The following is a 16,183-nucleotide window of genomic DNA, read 5'->3' as shown; positions in this document are numbered from 1 at the left end:
CTTTTTCTGCCATAGAAGTGATTGGGCAGAAGAAACCGTAAGGCCTACAGGGCTGAGACTTGGTCATATGGTAGTACTTCTCACCGCTACTCAGATTCAAAAGATGAGCCCGATCGGCCCCAAGGGGGCGCTATGGCGAAGGTCAACGCGTTTGGCCTCGTAACTCCTACGCCCTGATAGCTAGAGCAAAAATTCTTGCATTATATGATTCCTTGGTTAATGGCAAATCAAAAAGGTCAATAGAACCACTAAGCTCCGCCCACTTAGATTTTTTGCTATTTAGCATAATATGCAAAACCTACTTTTGAGAACTTGTCCTAGGGTCATTGACCAATCCTGTCATATTTGGTGTCAAACAACTCAGCAGAGTCCCAACCTCAATAATTATCAAAAAAATTGAGAAATTTTTAAACAATATGGCCGCCATATGCAAATTAATCTTACCGTGGTACACCCAAATTTACTCTAACAGCAGTAACTTTTGAATGCTTAAACCTACACTAATGCCACTTTACAACTTTGATGCCAACATGATTCTGAGGTAGCCCGTCAATCTGTGTAGACATACGCCCCCAGGGGGCGGAGCCAAAGCTAAAAATCTGTTTCTCAGGAACCGTACAAGCTATGAAGCTCTCCTTTGACATGTATCATCTATGGCCTATGTCCTAATGTTTTACAAAAGGAAAATTTGATATGCAAATTTTTGCGATCGTTATTAGCCAATCAGATTCCAGCAAGCTTTTGACATGCTAATCAATGACCAATCAGGACGATACTTATACCCTACATGTATCTCAGGGCCTTCTATCATCCATTAAAATATGGCGTTGATTGGCCTCAAGGGGGCGCTATAGCAGAAAATCAGTTATATCTAAAGGTACAAGTGGCCTAGGCTTGTTATTCTTTTTTAGTTGTATACTTTGCTGTAGCCTTTACAACTTTGTAATTACATATGTTTACCAAAAATGCAAAGATTTTCATCAGTGGCCAAAAGAGTAAAAATTGCTCTTTTCGAACTTGTCTTTAAGTCCTTAATCAATCAAAACAAATTTGGTCTTGATGCAATCTTGAGACCCTGTAGGTAAATAATTATCAAAAAAATCTTGACATTTTAACTATTTGAGGCCCATAAACCTTGATCAAACATGTACGTGAAAGCCTTTTCAGAGTTATTTGGCCAAAACTCTGTCAAAGTTTAAAACATGCCAAAACTGTCGAAGCTACTAATTAACAATGACATTTGAAGTACATGTGCCAAGTATGAGCCAAATAAGTCTTCAGTAGGCTCTACAGTGAAAAAATAACTATTTTCAATTTATTCTATTTATCGCTATTTTCCAACCTAAATGGACAGAAGACAGGAACCTTTCACCCAATCAACACACAAATTTATACACATATATAGACTGATACTCTGATCTTGATTGCAAATTTTCAGCCAAATCGGACATGTTTTGCCTCTACAACGGCTGGAAAACTACAGCGATTTTGTAGGCCTCAAGCCTGTATTATCGCTTTTTTCAAATCTAAATGGACAGAAGTCAGGAACCTTTGACCCTATTGACACAGAAATTGACATACATATATAGACTGCTATTGTGATCCTGATTGCAAATTTTGAGCCAAATCAGATATTTTTTGCCTCTAATATGGCCAAAGAGCAACAGCCATTTTGTAGGCCATAAGCCTGTATTATCACTTTTTTCAAACCTAAATGGTCAGAAGTCAGGAACCTTTGACCCTATCAACACACAAATTTACATACATGTATATACAGACCACTTGATCATGAGTACCAATTTGGAGCCCAATCGGACTTTTCTTCTCTTTTTAATAAATAGAAACACACTGATGGGGAATGTTCTGTCTTTCTGATAGAGTGATAGAGTTCCAGCAGGTTATATGTGGTCTCTTGCTGCGCTCTGGTGGTCATTTGGTGAAACAGCTACAGGTGAATTATTCTTAATTAAAGCTCTGCTGAACTTATTCAATCTTGCTTGTCTTGCTAAATTGAACATATTTATCCTCCTTGTTCATGCTGGTCAGCCGCCTGGGTCATTCTTGTTTATGCTCCACCCACTTAATTTTTTTTTAAATTTGCATAATATGCAAAACCTACTTTTGAGATCTTGTCCTTGGATCCTTGACCAATCATGACATATTTGGTGTCAAACAGTTCAGCAGAGCTTACTCCTCAATAATTATTAAAAAAATCTTTACATTTATAAACAATATGGCCGCCATACGCAAATGAGTTCTACCATGGTGCAGTAAAATGTCTTTAACACTTATAACTTTTGAATGCTTAACCTGACACTAATACCACTTCAGTCCTTTGATCATTACATGATTCTCAGATACCTTGTCAGTTTAAGTAGACATACACCCCCCCAGGGGGCGGGGCAAATGCTCGATAGCTGTTTCTCTAGAATCATACAAGCTATCAAGGTCATCCTAGCCAATTATCATCTATGGCCCATGCACTAATGGTACACCAAATGAAAATTTGATATGGACACTTTTGTGGTCACTATTAGCCAATCACACTCCAGCAAGCTTTTAACAGGCGGAATGTTAATCAGGTCAAAACTTATATACTATATACGGGTTATTTATATGCCCTTTTTATGCCTTGTGTTTTTTCAATTTAAGAACTGAATTTGTTTCACCAAATGCCCACTAGAGTGCAGTAAGACACCACATAAAACCTGATGAACACTACAGCTCAATTTATCAATGCTTTTCAACTAGTTTACTCACACCACTCATCTAGCATTGCCATTATGGTCTTTATGGTCACGCTGGTCACCCAGCTTGGTTATGCTGGCCATCCAGCTTGGTCATGCTGGCCATTCACATTGGTCATTATGGTCCTGCTGGTCATTCAGCTTTGTCCTCATAGTAATGGTGGTCTTCCAGCTTGGTCATACTGGCCAACCACCTTTGCCATGCTGGTCATCCAGTTTGGTCATTATGGTCTTCCAGCTTGGTAAATATGGTCAACAAGTTTGTCATCCAGATTAGTCATGCTGGTAAACTAGCTTGGTCTTCACGGTCATGCTGGTCATCCTCATCCAGTTTGGCGATGCCGGTCAACCGGCAACATGTTTTAAGCCTAACTGGCCTCCAGGGGTCTCTTTGCCTGTAACGCTCGAACCCCGTAAATCGCCGCTTGCGGCTATATTTATTATAGTTCTTATTCTTTTTCTGCCATAGAAGTGATTGGGCAGAAGAAACCGTAAGGCCTACAGGGCTGAGACTTGGTCATATGGTAGTACTTCTCACCGCTACTCAGATTCAAAAGATGAGCCCGATCGGCCTCAAGGGGGCGCTATGGCGAAGGTCAACGCGTTTGGCCTCGTAACTCCTACGCCCTGATAGCTAGAGCTAAAATTTTTGCATTATATGATTCCTTGGTTAATGGCAAATCAAAAAGGTCAATAGAACCACTAAGCTCCGCCCACTTAGATTTTTTGCTATTTAGCATAATATGCAAAACCTACTTTTGAGAACTTGTCCTAGGGTCATTGACCAATCCTGTCATATTTGGTGTCACACAACTCAGCAGAGTCCCAACCTCAATAATTATCAAAAAAATTGAGAAATTTTTAAACAATATGGCCGCCATATGCAAATTAATCTTACCGTGGCACACGCAAATTTACTCTAACAGCTGTAACTTTTGAATGCTTAAACCTACACTAATGCCACTTTACAACTTTGATGCCAACATGATTCTGAGGCAGCCCGTCAATCTGTGTAGACATACGCCCCCAGGGGGCGGAGCCAAAGCAAAAAATCTGTTTCTCAGGAACCGTACAAGCTATGAAGCTCTCCTTTGGCATGTATCATCTATGGCCTATGTCCTAATGTTTTACAGAAGGAAAATTTGATATGCAAATTTTTGCGATCGTTATTAGCCAATCAGATTCCAGCAAGCTTTTGACAGGCTAAACAATGACCAATCAGGACGATACTTATACCCTACATGTATCTCAGGGCCTTCTATCATCCATTAAAATATGGCGTTGATTGGCCTCAAGGGGGCGCTATAGCAGAAAATCAGTTATATCTAAAGGTACAAGTGGCCTAGGCTTGTTATTCTTTTTTAGTTGTATACATTGCTGTAGCCTTTACAACTTTGTAATTACATATGTTTACCAAAAATGCAAAGATTTTCATCAGTGGCCAAAAGAGTAAAAATTGCTCTTTTCGAACTTGTCTTTAAGTCCTTAATCAATCAAAACAAATTTGGTCTTGATGCAATCTTGAGACCCTGTAGGTAAATAATTATCAAAAAAATCTTGACATTTTAACTATTTGAGGCCCATAAACCTTGATCAAACATGTACGTGAAAGCCTTTTCAGAGTTATTTGGCCAAAACTCTGTCAAAGTTTAAAACATGCCAAAACTGTTGAAGCTACTAATTAACAATGACATTTGAAGTACATGTGCCAAGTATGAGCCAAATAAGTCTTCAGTAGGCTCTACAGTGAAAAAATAACTATTTTCAATTTATTCTATTTATCGCTATTTTCCAACCTAAAAGGACAGAAGACAGGAACCTTTCACCCTATCAACACACAAATTTATACACATATATAGACTGATAATCTGATCTTGATTGCAAATTTTCAGCCAAATCGGACATGTTTTGCCTCTACAACGGCTGGAAAACTACAGCGATTTTGTAGGCCTCAAGCCTGTATTATCGCTTTTTTCAAATCTAAATGGACAGAAGTCAGGAACCTTTGACCCTATTGACACAGAAATTGACATACATATATAGACTGATATTGTGATCCTGATTGCAAATTTTGAGCCAAATCAGATATTTTTTGCCTCTAATATGGCCAAAGAGCAACAGCCATTTTGTAGGCCATAAGCCTGTATTATCATTTTTTTCAAACCTAAATTGTCAGAAGTTAGGAACCTTTGACCCTATCAACACACAAATTTACATACATGTATATACAGACCACTTGATCATGAGTACCAATTTGGAGCCCAATCGGACTTTTCTTCTCTTTTTAATAAATAGAAACACACTGATAGGGAATGTTCTGTCTTTCTGATAGAGTGATAGATTTCCAGCAGGTTATATGTGGTCTCTTGCTGCGCTCTGGTGGTCATTTGGTGAAACAGCTACAGGTGAATTATTCTAAATTAAAGCTCTGCTGAACTTATTCAATCTTGCTTGTCTTGCTTAATTGAAGATCTTTATCCTTCTTGTTCATGCTGGTCAGCCGCCTGGGTCATTCTTGTTTATGCTCCACCCACTTAATTTTTTTTTTAATTTGCATAATATGCAAAACCTACTTTTGAGATCTTGTCCTTGGATCCTTGACCAATCATGACATGTTTGGTGTCAAACAGTTCAGCAGAGCTTACTCCTCAATAATTATTAAAAAAAATCTTTACATTTATAAACAACATGGCCGCCATATGCAAATGAGTTCTACCATGGTGCAGTAAAATGTCTTTAACACTTATAACTTTTGAATGCTTAACCTGACACTAATACCACTTCAGTCCTTTGATCATTACATGATTCTCAGATACCCTGTCAGTTTAAGTAGACATACACCCCTACGGGGCGGGGCCAATGCTCGATAGCTGTTTCTCTACAACCATACAAGCTATCAAGGTCATCCTTGCCAATTATCATCTATGGCCCATGCACTAATGGTACACCAAATGAAAATTTGATATGGACACTTTTGTGGTCACTATTAGCCAATCACATTCCAGCAAGCTGTTGACAGGCAGAATGTTTATCAGGTCAAAACTTATACACTATATATGGGTTATTTATATGCCCTTTTTATGCCTTGTGTTTTTTGAATTTAAGAACTGAAGTTGTTTCACCAAATGCCCACTAGAGTGCAGTAAGACACCACATAAAACCTGATGAACACTACAGCTCAATTTATCAATGCTTTTCAACTAGTTTACTCACACCACTCATCTAGCATTGTCATTATGGTCTTTATGGTCACGCTGGTCACCCAGCTTGGTTATGCTGGCCATCCAGCTTGGTCATGCTGGCCATTCACATTGGTCATTATGGTCCTGCTGGTCATTCAGCTTTGTCCTCATAGTAATGGTGGTCTTCCAGCTTGGTCATACTGGCCAACCACCTTTGCCATTCTGGTCATCCAGTTTGGTCATTATGGTCTTCCAGCTTGGTCAATATGGTCAACAAGTTTGTCATCCAGATTAGTCATGCTGGTAATCTAGCTTGGTCTTCACGGTCATGCTGGTCATCCTCATCCAGTTTGGCGATGCCGGTCAACCGGCAACATGTTTTAAGCCTAACTGGCCTCCAGGGGTCTCTTTGCCTGTAACGCTCGAACCCCGTAAATCGCCGCTTGCGGCTATATTTATTATTCTTATTCTTTTTCTGCCATAGAAGTGATTGGGCAGAAGAAACCGTAAGACCTACAGGGCTGAGACTTGGTCATATGGTAGTACTTCTCACCGCTACTCAGATTCAAAAGATGAGCCCGATCGGCCTCAAGGGGGCGCTATGGCGAAGGTCAACGCGTTAGGCCTCGTAACTGCCACGCCCTGATAGCTAGAGCAAAAATTCTTGCATTATATGATTCCTTGGTTAATGGCAAATCAAAAAGGTCAATAGAACCACTAAGCTCCGCCCACTTAGATTTTTTGCTATTTAGCATAATATGCAAAACCTACTTTTGAGAACTTGTCCTAGGGTCATTGACCAATCTTGTCATATTTGGTGTTAAACAACTCAGCAGAGTCCCAAGCTCAATAATTATCGAAAAAATTGTGAAATTTGTAAACAATATGGCCGCCATATGCAAATTAATCTTACCGTGGCACACCCAAATTTACTCTAACAGCTGTAACTTTTGAATGCTTAAACCTACACTAATGCCACTTTAGACCTATGATGCCAACATGATTCTGAGGTAGCTCGTCAATCTGTGTAGACATACGCCTCCAGGGGGCGGAGCCAAAGCTAAAAATCTGTTTCTCAGGAACCGTACAAGCTATGAAGCTCTCCTTTGGCATGTATCATCTATGGCCTATGTCCTAATGTTTTACAGAAGGAAAATTTGATATGCAAATTTTTGCGATCGTTATTAGCCAATCAGATTCCAGCAAGCTTTTGACATGCTAAACAATGACCAATCAGGACGATACTTATACCCTACATGTATCTCAGGGCCTTCTATCATCCATTAAAATATGGCGTTGATTGGCCTCAAGGGGGCGCTATAGCAGAAAATCAGTTATATCTAAAGGTACAAGTGGCCTAGGCTTGTTATTCTTTTTTAGTTGTATACTTTGCTGTAGCCTTTACAACTTTGTAATTACATGTATTTACCAAAAATGCAAAGATTTTCATCAGTGGCCAAAAGAGTAAAAATTGCTCTTTTCGAACTTGTCTTTAAGTCCTTAATCAATCAAAACAAATTTGGTCTTTATGCAATCTTGAGACCCTGTAGGTAAATAATTATCAAAAAAATCTTGACAATTTAACTACTTGAGGCCCATAAACCTTGATCAAACATGTACGTGAAAGCCTTTTCAGAGTTATTTGGCCAAAACTCTGTCAAAGTTTAAAACATGCCAAAACTGTTGAAGCTACTAATTAACAATGACATTTGAAGCACATGTGCCAAGTATGAGCCAAATAAGTCTTCAGTAGGCTCTACAGTGAAAAAATAACTATTTTCAATTTATTCTATTTATCGCTATTTTCCAACCTAAATAGACAGAAGACAGGAACCTTTCACCCTATCAACACACAAATTTATACACATATATAGACTGATAATCTGATCTTGATTGCAAATTTTCAGCCAAATCGGACATGTTTTGCCTCTACAACGGCTGGAAAACTACAGCGATTTTGTAGGCCTCAAGCCTGTATTATCGCTTTTTTCAAATCTAAATGGACAGAAGTCAGGAACTTTTGACCCTATTGACACAGAAATTGACATACATATATAGACTGATATTGTGATCCTGATTGCAAATTTTGAGCCAAATCAGATATTTTGTGCCTCTAATATGGCCAAAGAGCAACAGCCATTTTGTAGGCCATAAGCCTGTATTATCACTTTTTTCAAACCTAAATGGTCAGAAGTCAGGAACCTTTGACCCTATCAACACACAAATTTACATACATGTATATACAGACCACTTGATCATGAGTACCAATTTGGAGCCCAATCGGACTTTTCTTCTCTTTTTAATAAATAGAAACACACTGATAGGGAATGTTCTGTCTTTCTGATAGAGTGATAGATTTCCAGCAGGTTATATGTGGTCTCTTGCTGCGCTCTGGTGGTCATTTGGTGAAACAGCTACAGGTGAATTATTCTAAATTAAAGCTCTGCTGAACTTATTCAATCTTGCTTGTCTTGCTTAATTGAACATATTTATCCTTCTTGTTCATGCTGGTCAGCCGCCTGGGTCATTCTTGTTTATGCTCCACCCACTTAATTTTTTTTAAAATTTGCATAATATGCAAAACCTACTTTTGAGATCTTGTCCTTGGATCCTTGACCAATCATGACATGTTTGGTGTCAAACAGTTCAGCAGAGCTTACTCCTCAATAATTATTAAAAAAATATTTACATTTATAAACAATATAGCCGCCATATGCAAATGAGTTCTACCATGGTGCAGTAAAATGTCTTTAACACTTATAACTTTTGAATGCTTAACCTGACACTAATACCACTTCAGTCCTTTGATCATTACATGATTCTCAGATACCCTGTCAGTTTAAGTAGACATACACCCCCCCAGGGGGCGGGGCCAATGCTCGATAGCTGTTTCTCTAGAACCATACAAGCTATCAAGGTCATCCTAGCCAATTATCATCTATGGCCCATGCACTAATGGTACACCAAATGAAAATTTGATATGGACACTTTTGTGGTCACTATTAGCCAATCACATTCCAGCAAGCTTTTAACAGGCGGAATGTTAATCAGGTCAAAACTTATATACTATATACGGGTTATTTATATGCCCTTTTTATGCCTTGTGTTTTTTCAATTTAAGAACTGAATTTGTTTCACCAAATGCGCACTAGAGTGCAGTAAGACACCACATAAAACCTGATGAACACTACAGCTCAATTTATCAATGCTTTTCAACTAGTTTACTCACACCACTCATCTAGCATTGCCATTATGGTCTTTATGGTCACGCTGGTCACCCAGCTTGGTTATGCTGGCCATCCAGCTTGGTCATGCTGGCCATTCACATTGGTCATTATGGTCCTGCTGGTCATTCAGCTTTGTCCTCATAGTAATGGTGGTCTTCCAGCTTGGTCATACTGGCCAACCACCTTTGCCATGCTGGTCATCCAGTTTGGTCATTATGGTCTTCCAGCTTGGTCAATATGGTCAACAAGTTTGTCATCCAGATTAGTCATGCTGGTAATCTAGCTTGGTCTTCACGGTCATGATGGTCATCCTCATCCAGTTTGGCGATGCCGGTCAACCGGCAACATGTTTTAAGCCTAACTGGCCTCCAGGGGTCTCTTTGCCTGTAACGCTCGAACCCCGTAAATCGCCGCTTGCGGCTATATTTATTATTATTATTATTATTATTATTCTTTTTCTCCTGTAAAAACAGTTGTGCAGCCTAAACCGTAAGTCATAGAGAAATGAAACTTGGTAGGTAGATGTAGGATCAGTGCATCTCGGTGGACAACAAAAATGGCACCGATTGGTCAAGTGGTGGCGCTATAAACAAGGAAATTCATTTTTCACAATTTTCTCAATAACTCAAAAACCATAAGACCTACATTCAAAATTCTTTTTTTGATGGATTCCTTGGGTCAATACCAACAACTTTCCAATTTGGACCATGCACTTCCGTCTATATAGATTTTGTGCTAATTTGCATAATATGCAAAACCTACTTTTGCAAACTAGTCCTAGGAATTTTGACCAATCCTGGCATGTTTGGTATCAAAACACTCGTGAGAGCATGCGCTTCAATATTCATTAAGAAAAAGTTGAAATATGTAAACAATATGGCCGCCATATGCAAATTAGTCCTTCCGGATATATGCCCCATTCACTTCAAGAGGTCAATTTGGAGCACTGTTTCTCAGCAACCGTGCAACCTAGCAAGTTGAAACTTTGCATGCAGAATCTATCATACAGCCTCTAAAGGATGTTCAAAGGGCAACTTAATCAATCAACATGGCTGAACACCATCAGCCAATCAGCATTCAGCAGACATTTTGGCAGGCTGAATGTTGCCCAATCTGGATGATATTTGGCAGTTATGTTCAGGTGGAGACACTGTAGTGACCTGCAAAGTGCTGAAACAATCCGCCCACTGGGGGGCGCTGTTCCAAAAAAACGAGTATATGTCAATCATGCTGTACTATTTTGACATCTAATTGTTTTTGCCATATTTAGTACAGTGACAAATTTCTCAATACAACTATGTTTAAAAAGTGCTTTGTTCATTCATAATTGCTAATTGTTTGAAAATAGCTATATTGAAACTACTCTCTGGATATTTGGCCTATCACCTCCATTTCAGTCTTGCTGCACACTGTAGAGTCTCTAGGTAAATGTTCATTAAAAACATTTGTGAAAATTTCACATACAATACTCTCCAGGCATCAAGCAATCTGTGCGTCCTTGGAATTTCTAACCTAAATTGCTGTAACTCTGCAGTATTTGCTGTAATCTCACAATGTTAAAGACCTCTGTACAATATCACTCTGATGAAGCGCCATTTAATACAGAACTAGATTAAGAATAACTTGACATTACATGTCATATCAGAACATTCACTCCTTTGTGCCTCTTCTCAACATTAATAACAGGTGAAAGACTTTTGATCATTTTAAATGTGACAGAATGTCTCCAATTGTGTTAGACCTTCTTACACATCACCATCCTATGCTCTAGTAGGCACCATTGTGCTAGTTGGTGCTTGATGAAGCGCCATTTAATTCAGAACTAGATTTATAATAACTTCGTAATTACATGTCATATCAGAACATTCACTCCTTTGTGTTAATTTAAACTTGTTTGGTCAAACATTTCAGCTTGTTCTGCAAAGGTTCAAAGGTCAATCTGAATACCACTTTGTGAACATTCTGGTTGAAGCCACCTGATCAATACCAATAACATGTAGACACCTTTTGACTAGTTCTAACTCACTTAATGAATATCCTACAAAGTTCACTAGATTTACATGTGAATTTAAGCACTGATCAGGTTGAAAGGCCTCTGCTCAACATTAATAACAGGTGAAAAACTTGATAATTTCTAAATGTGACAGGGCATCTCCAATCATATTAGACCTTCTTACACATCACCATTCAATGCTCCAGTAGGCACCATTGTGCAAGTTGGTGCTTGAACCCGATGATTGCCGCTTGCGGCTATATTTATTATTATTATTATTATTATTATTATTATTATTATTATTATTATTATATATTACCTTCTGTGAGGTTCATTTGTCAGGCACAGCAATAGTGTTCCCAGGTAAGTTTGACCCGGTGCATATTTAATTATCCAAAAGATGTTAAAAACCAAAAAAATCCCAACAAGCAGTGTGAATAATTCATTACTAACTATTCTATCAATATTTAGTTCAGTGGTATTCCTTACTTCTAACAATTAATAGCTCATAGTAATCGTGTAATTAATAGAATATTAATTATTAATAGTATAATTCATTTGTTTTTCATAATAAATACATTTACAAGCTTTTTTTAAATGTTTCACTACTTTATTACTTTTGAAAGACCAACATATAAAACACAATAGTTTTACATTCTTTTTTTTGCAGGAAGTGCAAATATGTGAGATGAGCCATTTTGATATTACATAGTGATAACACTAATTGAGGCAAGCAGAAGAAGTTTCATACTAAAAATACTTTTCTTTTAACTATTTTCCCTTAATCTTCAAACTTCAAAAAGGGTAAATTTGACCCATAACATAAACGGACGCTTAAACTTAACTTAATTTAATTCACTATGGATAATATAGGAGTCAGTGTTTAAACTGTACAGAACTAGTAAAGACAGACTGTAGAGAATTGTGGAGTAAAATGTGTTTGTTTTTATTGGACACAGCGCTGCCAATACACTGTATGCACATATCTACCTCTTTCTCACACGCTGCAAGTCCCACCCACACTGAAACCTTATTGGTCAACTAATCATGAGGAGAGGCCAATCAGGATGCTGAGGATTTGTCACTCTCTAACTGTGTGTGTGTGTGTGTGTGTGTGTGTGTGTGTGTGTTTCTTTCTTTCTTTCTTTCTTTTTCTTTTTCTTTTTTTTTTATAGTCAACGTTGTCGATTACGCAGACTAATCGTTGCATCCCTAATTGTATGCCTAATTAAAATCTGCAATGTCTTTAGATCAAGACAAAGAGGCAAAGATTTTTTTTTTAGATATTTAGAATTATCATTTGAACTTTTCAGAGCTAATTTACCAACACAGTGACTCAATGTATTTACTGTTTAAAACTTTAAAACAATTACATGTACATTTAAATGCATCTGTGTAAAAAGGCATCACTGTACCCATTTCTCTTTCTCTCCTCTTTAAGAGTTCGAGATTTGATGCGCTCTGGAGTGATCAAGGAGTCACAGAAGCCGCTCTGGTTTGACGTGTACACTGCTTTCCCTCCCAAGAGAGAACCTCTATATGTGAAATCATCAAAAAGGATTTGGCCACAAAAGAGGGACGACCATGTACCTGAAATCTTTTACAAAGAAGATGAAATACGAGCGTAAGATCCACCTTCCTGGTTTACACAAATCATACAAATATCTTCTAACCTTTACGTTTAAATGAACAACCAGCTAATTAAACTCTGCACTTCTTCATTTTAGGAAATTCTTCAAGGTGTATGGAATTGAATCGAGACCATTTGATCTCAGTAAAACCTACTTTCTCTCAACATGCCAGAGGTAGTATGAGTTGAAATCTTTCCTATAGATCGTATAGTACACTTATATATACTTACGCTGATTTGCTCTGGTCCCATTTAGTGGGGATTTTATTTGGTTTGTTGTACCTAATTATCTGGGGAATATTTACCAGGTTAAATTACACTAGCAGAGCTCAGATTTGCAGATTATAGCTCTTAAAATAACGCACCCTTATTTATTTTATTTTAAGCTAGATAATAGGATAATTGCACAGTTAAATGGTTTTGTATATCCAGCTGATTTTGTCTGGAAACATACTAAACTGAATATTTGGGAATATTGAAATAAAAATGTTATAAGAGTGTGTGTCTGTGTCTGTCCACACGCAGGTTCGTGGACAAGTACAGTGAGTTGGAGAGCAGGGGGGATGTGAATCCTGAGAACTTGTTTGAGGAGACGGCGAAGGCTCTTCTTGCTGCAGGAGTTTTGCTCAGAAGGGTTGGAGGCACTGGTGTAAGTTTGCTTTATATTACATAAATAGATACTCACAGCCCTGTATTCTACTTGTACTACAAGGTGTTTATTTTTTATACAGCTTTAATTTGAGATACATTTTGACCAGTCTATTGTAAGTCATTTTCCTAGGGTAGATGAAAATGCAAACATATAATTTTTTTGTGTGGTTTTAGTTTAAGCTGACTGTGTTTGTGTATTGTTGTGACTTAGATGAAGCTCAGAACACATTTAATGATTAATTTATGCAGAAATCCAAGTAATCTCAAAGGATTCACATACTTTTTCTTTCAACTGTATATGGCCAGTCTTGTTTTCCAGTAGTTTTTCCAGTTAAAATCAGTGCAGTTGACTTAATTTTTGCTTTTTTAGTGCTTTTCTAAAATTTATTTTAACCCTCTATGGCCTAGTGCTTCCCTTAATATTACACCTTTTGCGTGTGTGAGACTGTAAGTGAGTTGAGTTCAATACAATGAGACATACAAGTGAGTCATATATAAGAAAAAGGTATATGTGAAAGAATATATTAAGAAGTATATTTGGCTGCATTATTCATACATTCTTGTAATAAACTTAGCATTTTTTTTATCATTGCCTTGTTCAGTTGGACTGCTTTTGTTAAATTTCTTGTGATGAAACAGTGGTTCTTATCTGATGGTCCTCGAGATCTCCTTTAACCCTGCATGTTTTGGGTTCTTCCTTGCTCTAAAACATTGATTTAAATGATCAGATTGTTGTCAAAAGTCAAAATCGATATTTAAGTTAGCTATATAACCACAGGAATTCCCAAGCTTCCTACAATTATATTTTTTGTCCCAAACAAATATTATTTATACCATATAATTTTAAGTGTGTACTACAGTAGTTCGCTGTAAGTCACCACAGTGTTCTCTCAGTGTATTTGTTGCTATTCTCAACGTTAAAGGCAGTAAATGTTGATCTTGTCCTGTCTACTGTTTGATCACCAGGTGAGAGCAAAGCGAACTGGTCCTGTGTTGGATGAGGCAGTAGAACAGAAAGACTCGACAGAAGCTTCAGAAGAGCAGGAACAGTCTGTTCCCACTGAAAGTTCAACACCATCATAGTGAAGTTGACTCCTTTCCTGTCCAGATATTGAAGAACAGCTTCAGAGCGAGCTGCAGGTACATCCTCTGAGAATGTTCAGTGATAAAATGCTCACTGAAAACATATATCCAGTGCTGACTGTCTGAACAAAAGAAGTTAGAGTTTATATTACATTGTTGCATTTTTAATGACCGTTCCAATAAATTATTGTTTTGAAAAGATTTTTGACTTGTTGCCTGATCTTTTTTTTTGTTTGTTTGTTTTTTCAAAACGAAATACAATTAATGGATTTGCTTTACGGTACGATGTATAATCATGCACATATTTTTTTATGCTAATCATATATGTTGAAAATGTACCTTTTTTTATATTCACTTAATTTAAAGAGAGTTCTATAAAATCCACATGAGTTTGTTTTAATGTGTAACAATACAAACATTGCTTTTCAGCTTACATAGTACGGCTGCATCCAGAAACTTCTGCTACTCCTCTCCTTTGGGACTGCTGATCCCTTTTAATCAGAAATTGACTACTGATGATCTGAACCAATCATAACGCTCGCTTTCAGCTCGCCCAAAATTTTGCCTAGCAAATCAGAGCTGCTGCAAACAGCTATCTTTTTAATTGGGTTAATTTTGGATGTTTAAACTATAAACTTTAACTTTAAAAAAAAATATGGAATATCTGCCAATCAGATTTAAATTATTTCTTTTTTTTATCTCTTTTTTTTATTTATTTGCTCATATAAAGTGATATTTTCTACTATCATCTGAGTTTTTGGGATTTTATAATGTATTATACACAATGTGTCACAAAGTTAACAAAAATAACTGATATAATGAATTAATAAAGAATGTGTGCGTGTGTGCTCTGGGGCAGTTCCACACTGATGTCACTTCAAAATCCCTAAAAGTCTTCTTGGTGGGATACTCTGGAGGGGGAATTTTAAGTAGCTTCTTTCGCAGTAAGCTCTCTCCAGTGTTTGAAAATTGGACTGCTGGGGCCATTTCACATGGTCATTTTATTAATTAATGGTCCTCAATGTTTAAAATTACTATTTAAAGAGCTTAAATTATTCAGTGGCATTACATAAAAAGTTACTTATAAATATGATGCTAGTCATCAGCAAAAGCACAACACCCTGATAGCAAAACTCATTGAATAAATGTTTATTTTTTTGGTTACACTATAGCTTTTTAGGTTAAAAATGAAAACACTCTTCTACACCTGAAAGTAAAGTTTTCTTTTAATATTTATTATTTAAATGTCCCTTTCTACCAGGAAGCGCAGGCTATAAGAATAGAGTACAAACAAGATTGACATATTAAATGTAAGCAAAAAATTTAATACAAACCATGCATATAAAATCAAAACATTTAATCAATGTAAAATTGATGTGTGCAAATAAATAAATTCTATTGGTGGATATCAAGCAAGGGAAAATTAACATTGATTCAATGTCCTTTTAGTATCTGGGCAAAGACAATCCACTTTATCAGGTTAATAAAAGGTTTTATTGTTAATAACTTTAAACTGCTAGCAATATATTTTCACCATATTCTTTTTTTTTTATCTCTGCTTCATCTTTTACATACATCTTTAACTGTTGATTACAAAAGTTTAAGGAAATATAAATAAACAATATTTTTTTGTAACTTTTGTAACACACCTATTTACAGCATTTTGTAGG

The 16,183-nt window shown here is 37.0% G+C and overlaps 1 protein-coding gene across 1 annotated transcript in view; it reads left to right on the top strand.

The window, feature by feature from the left end:
- Nucleotides 1-14,714, top strand: part of mrps23 (mitochondrial ribosomal protein S23) — a 57,646-nt gene extending 42,932 nt beyond the window's left edge. Inside the window, exons 2-5 of the mRNA XM_022680470.2 lie at nt 12,591-12,773; nt 12,877-12,954; nt 13,305-13,428; nt 14,397-14,714. Coding sequence (XP_022536191.2) covers nt 12,591-12,773; nt 12,877-12,954; nt 13,305-13,428; nt 14,397-14,513 — 502 coding nt within the window. The 3' untranslated portion in view covers nt 14,514-14,714. The remainder of the gene's footprint in view (nt 1-12,590; nt 12,774-12,876; nt 12,955-13,304; nt 13,429-14,396) is intronic.
- Nucleotides 14,715-16,183: the final 1,469 nt, after the last annotated feature.

Source organism: Astyanax mexicanus, chromosome 18 (assembly GCF_023375975.1).
Source record: "Astyanax mexicanus isolate ESR-SI-001 chromosome 18, AstMex3_surface, whole genome shotgun sequence".
Lineage (NCBI taxonomy): Eukaryota > Metazoa > Chordata > Actinopteri > Characiformes > Acestrorhamphidae > Astyanax > Astyanax mexicanus.
This window is presented reverse-complemented; position numbering and strand designations above follow the sequence as displayed.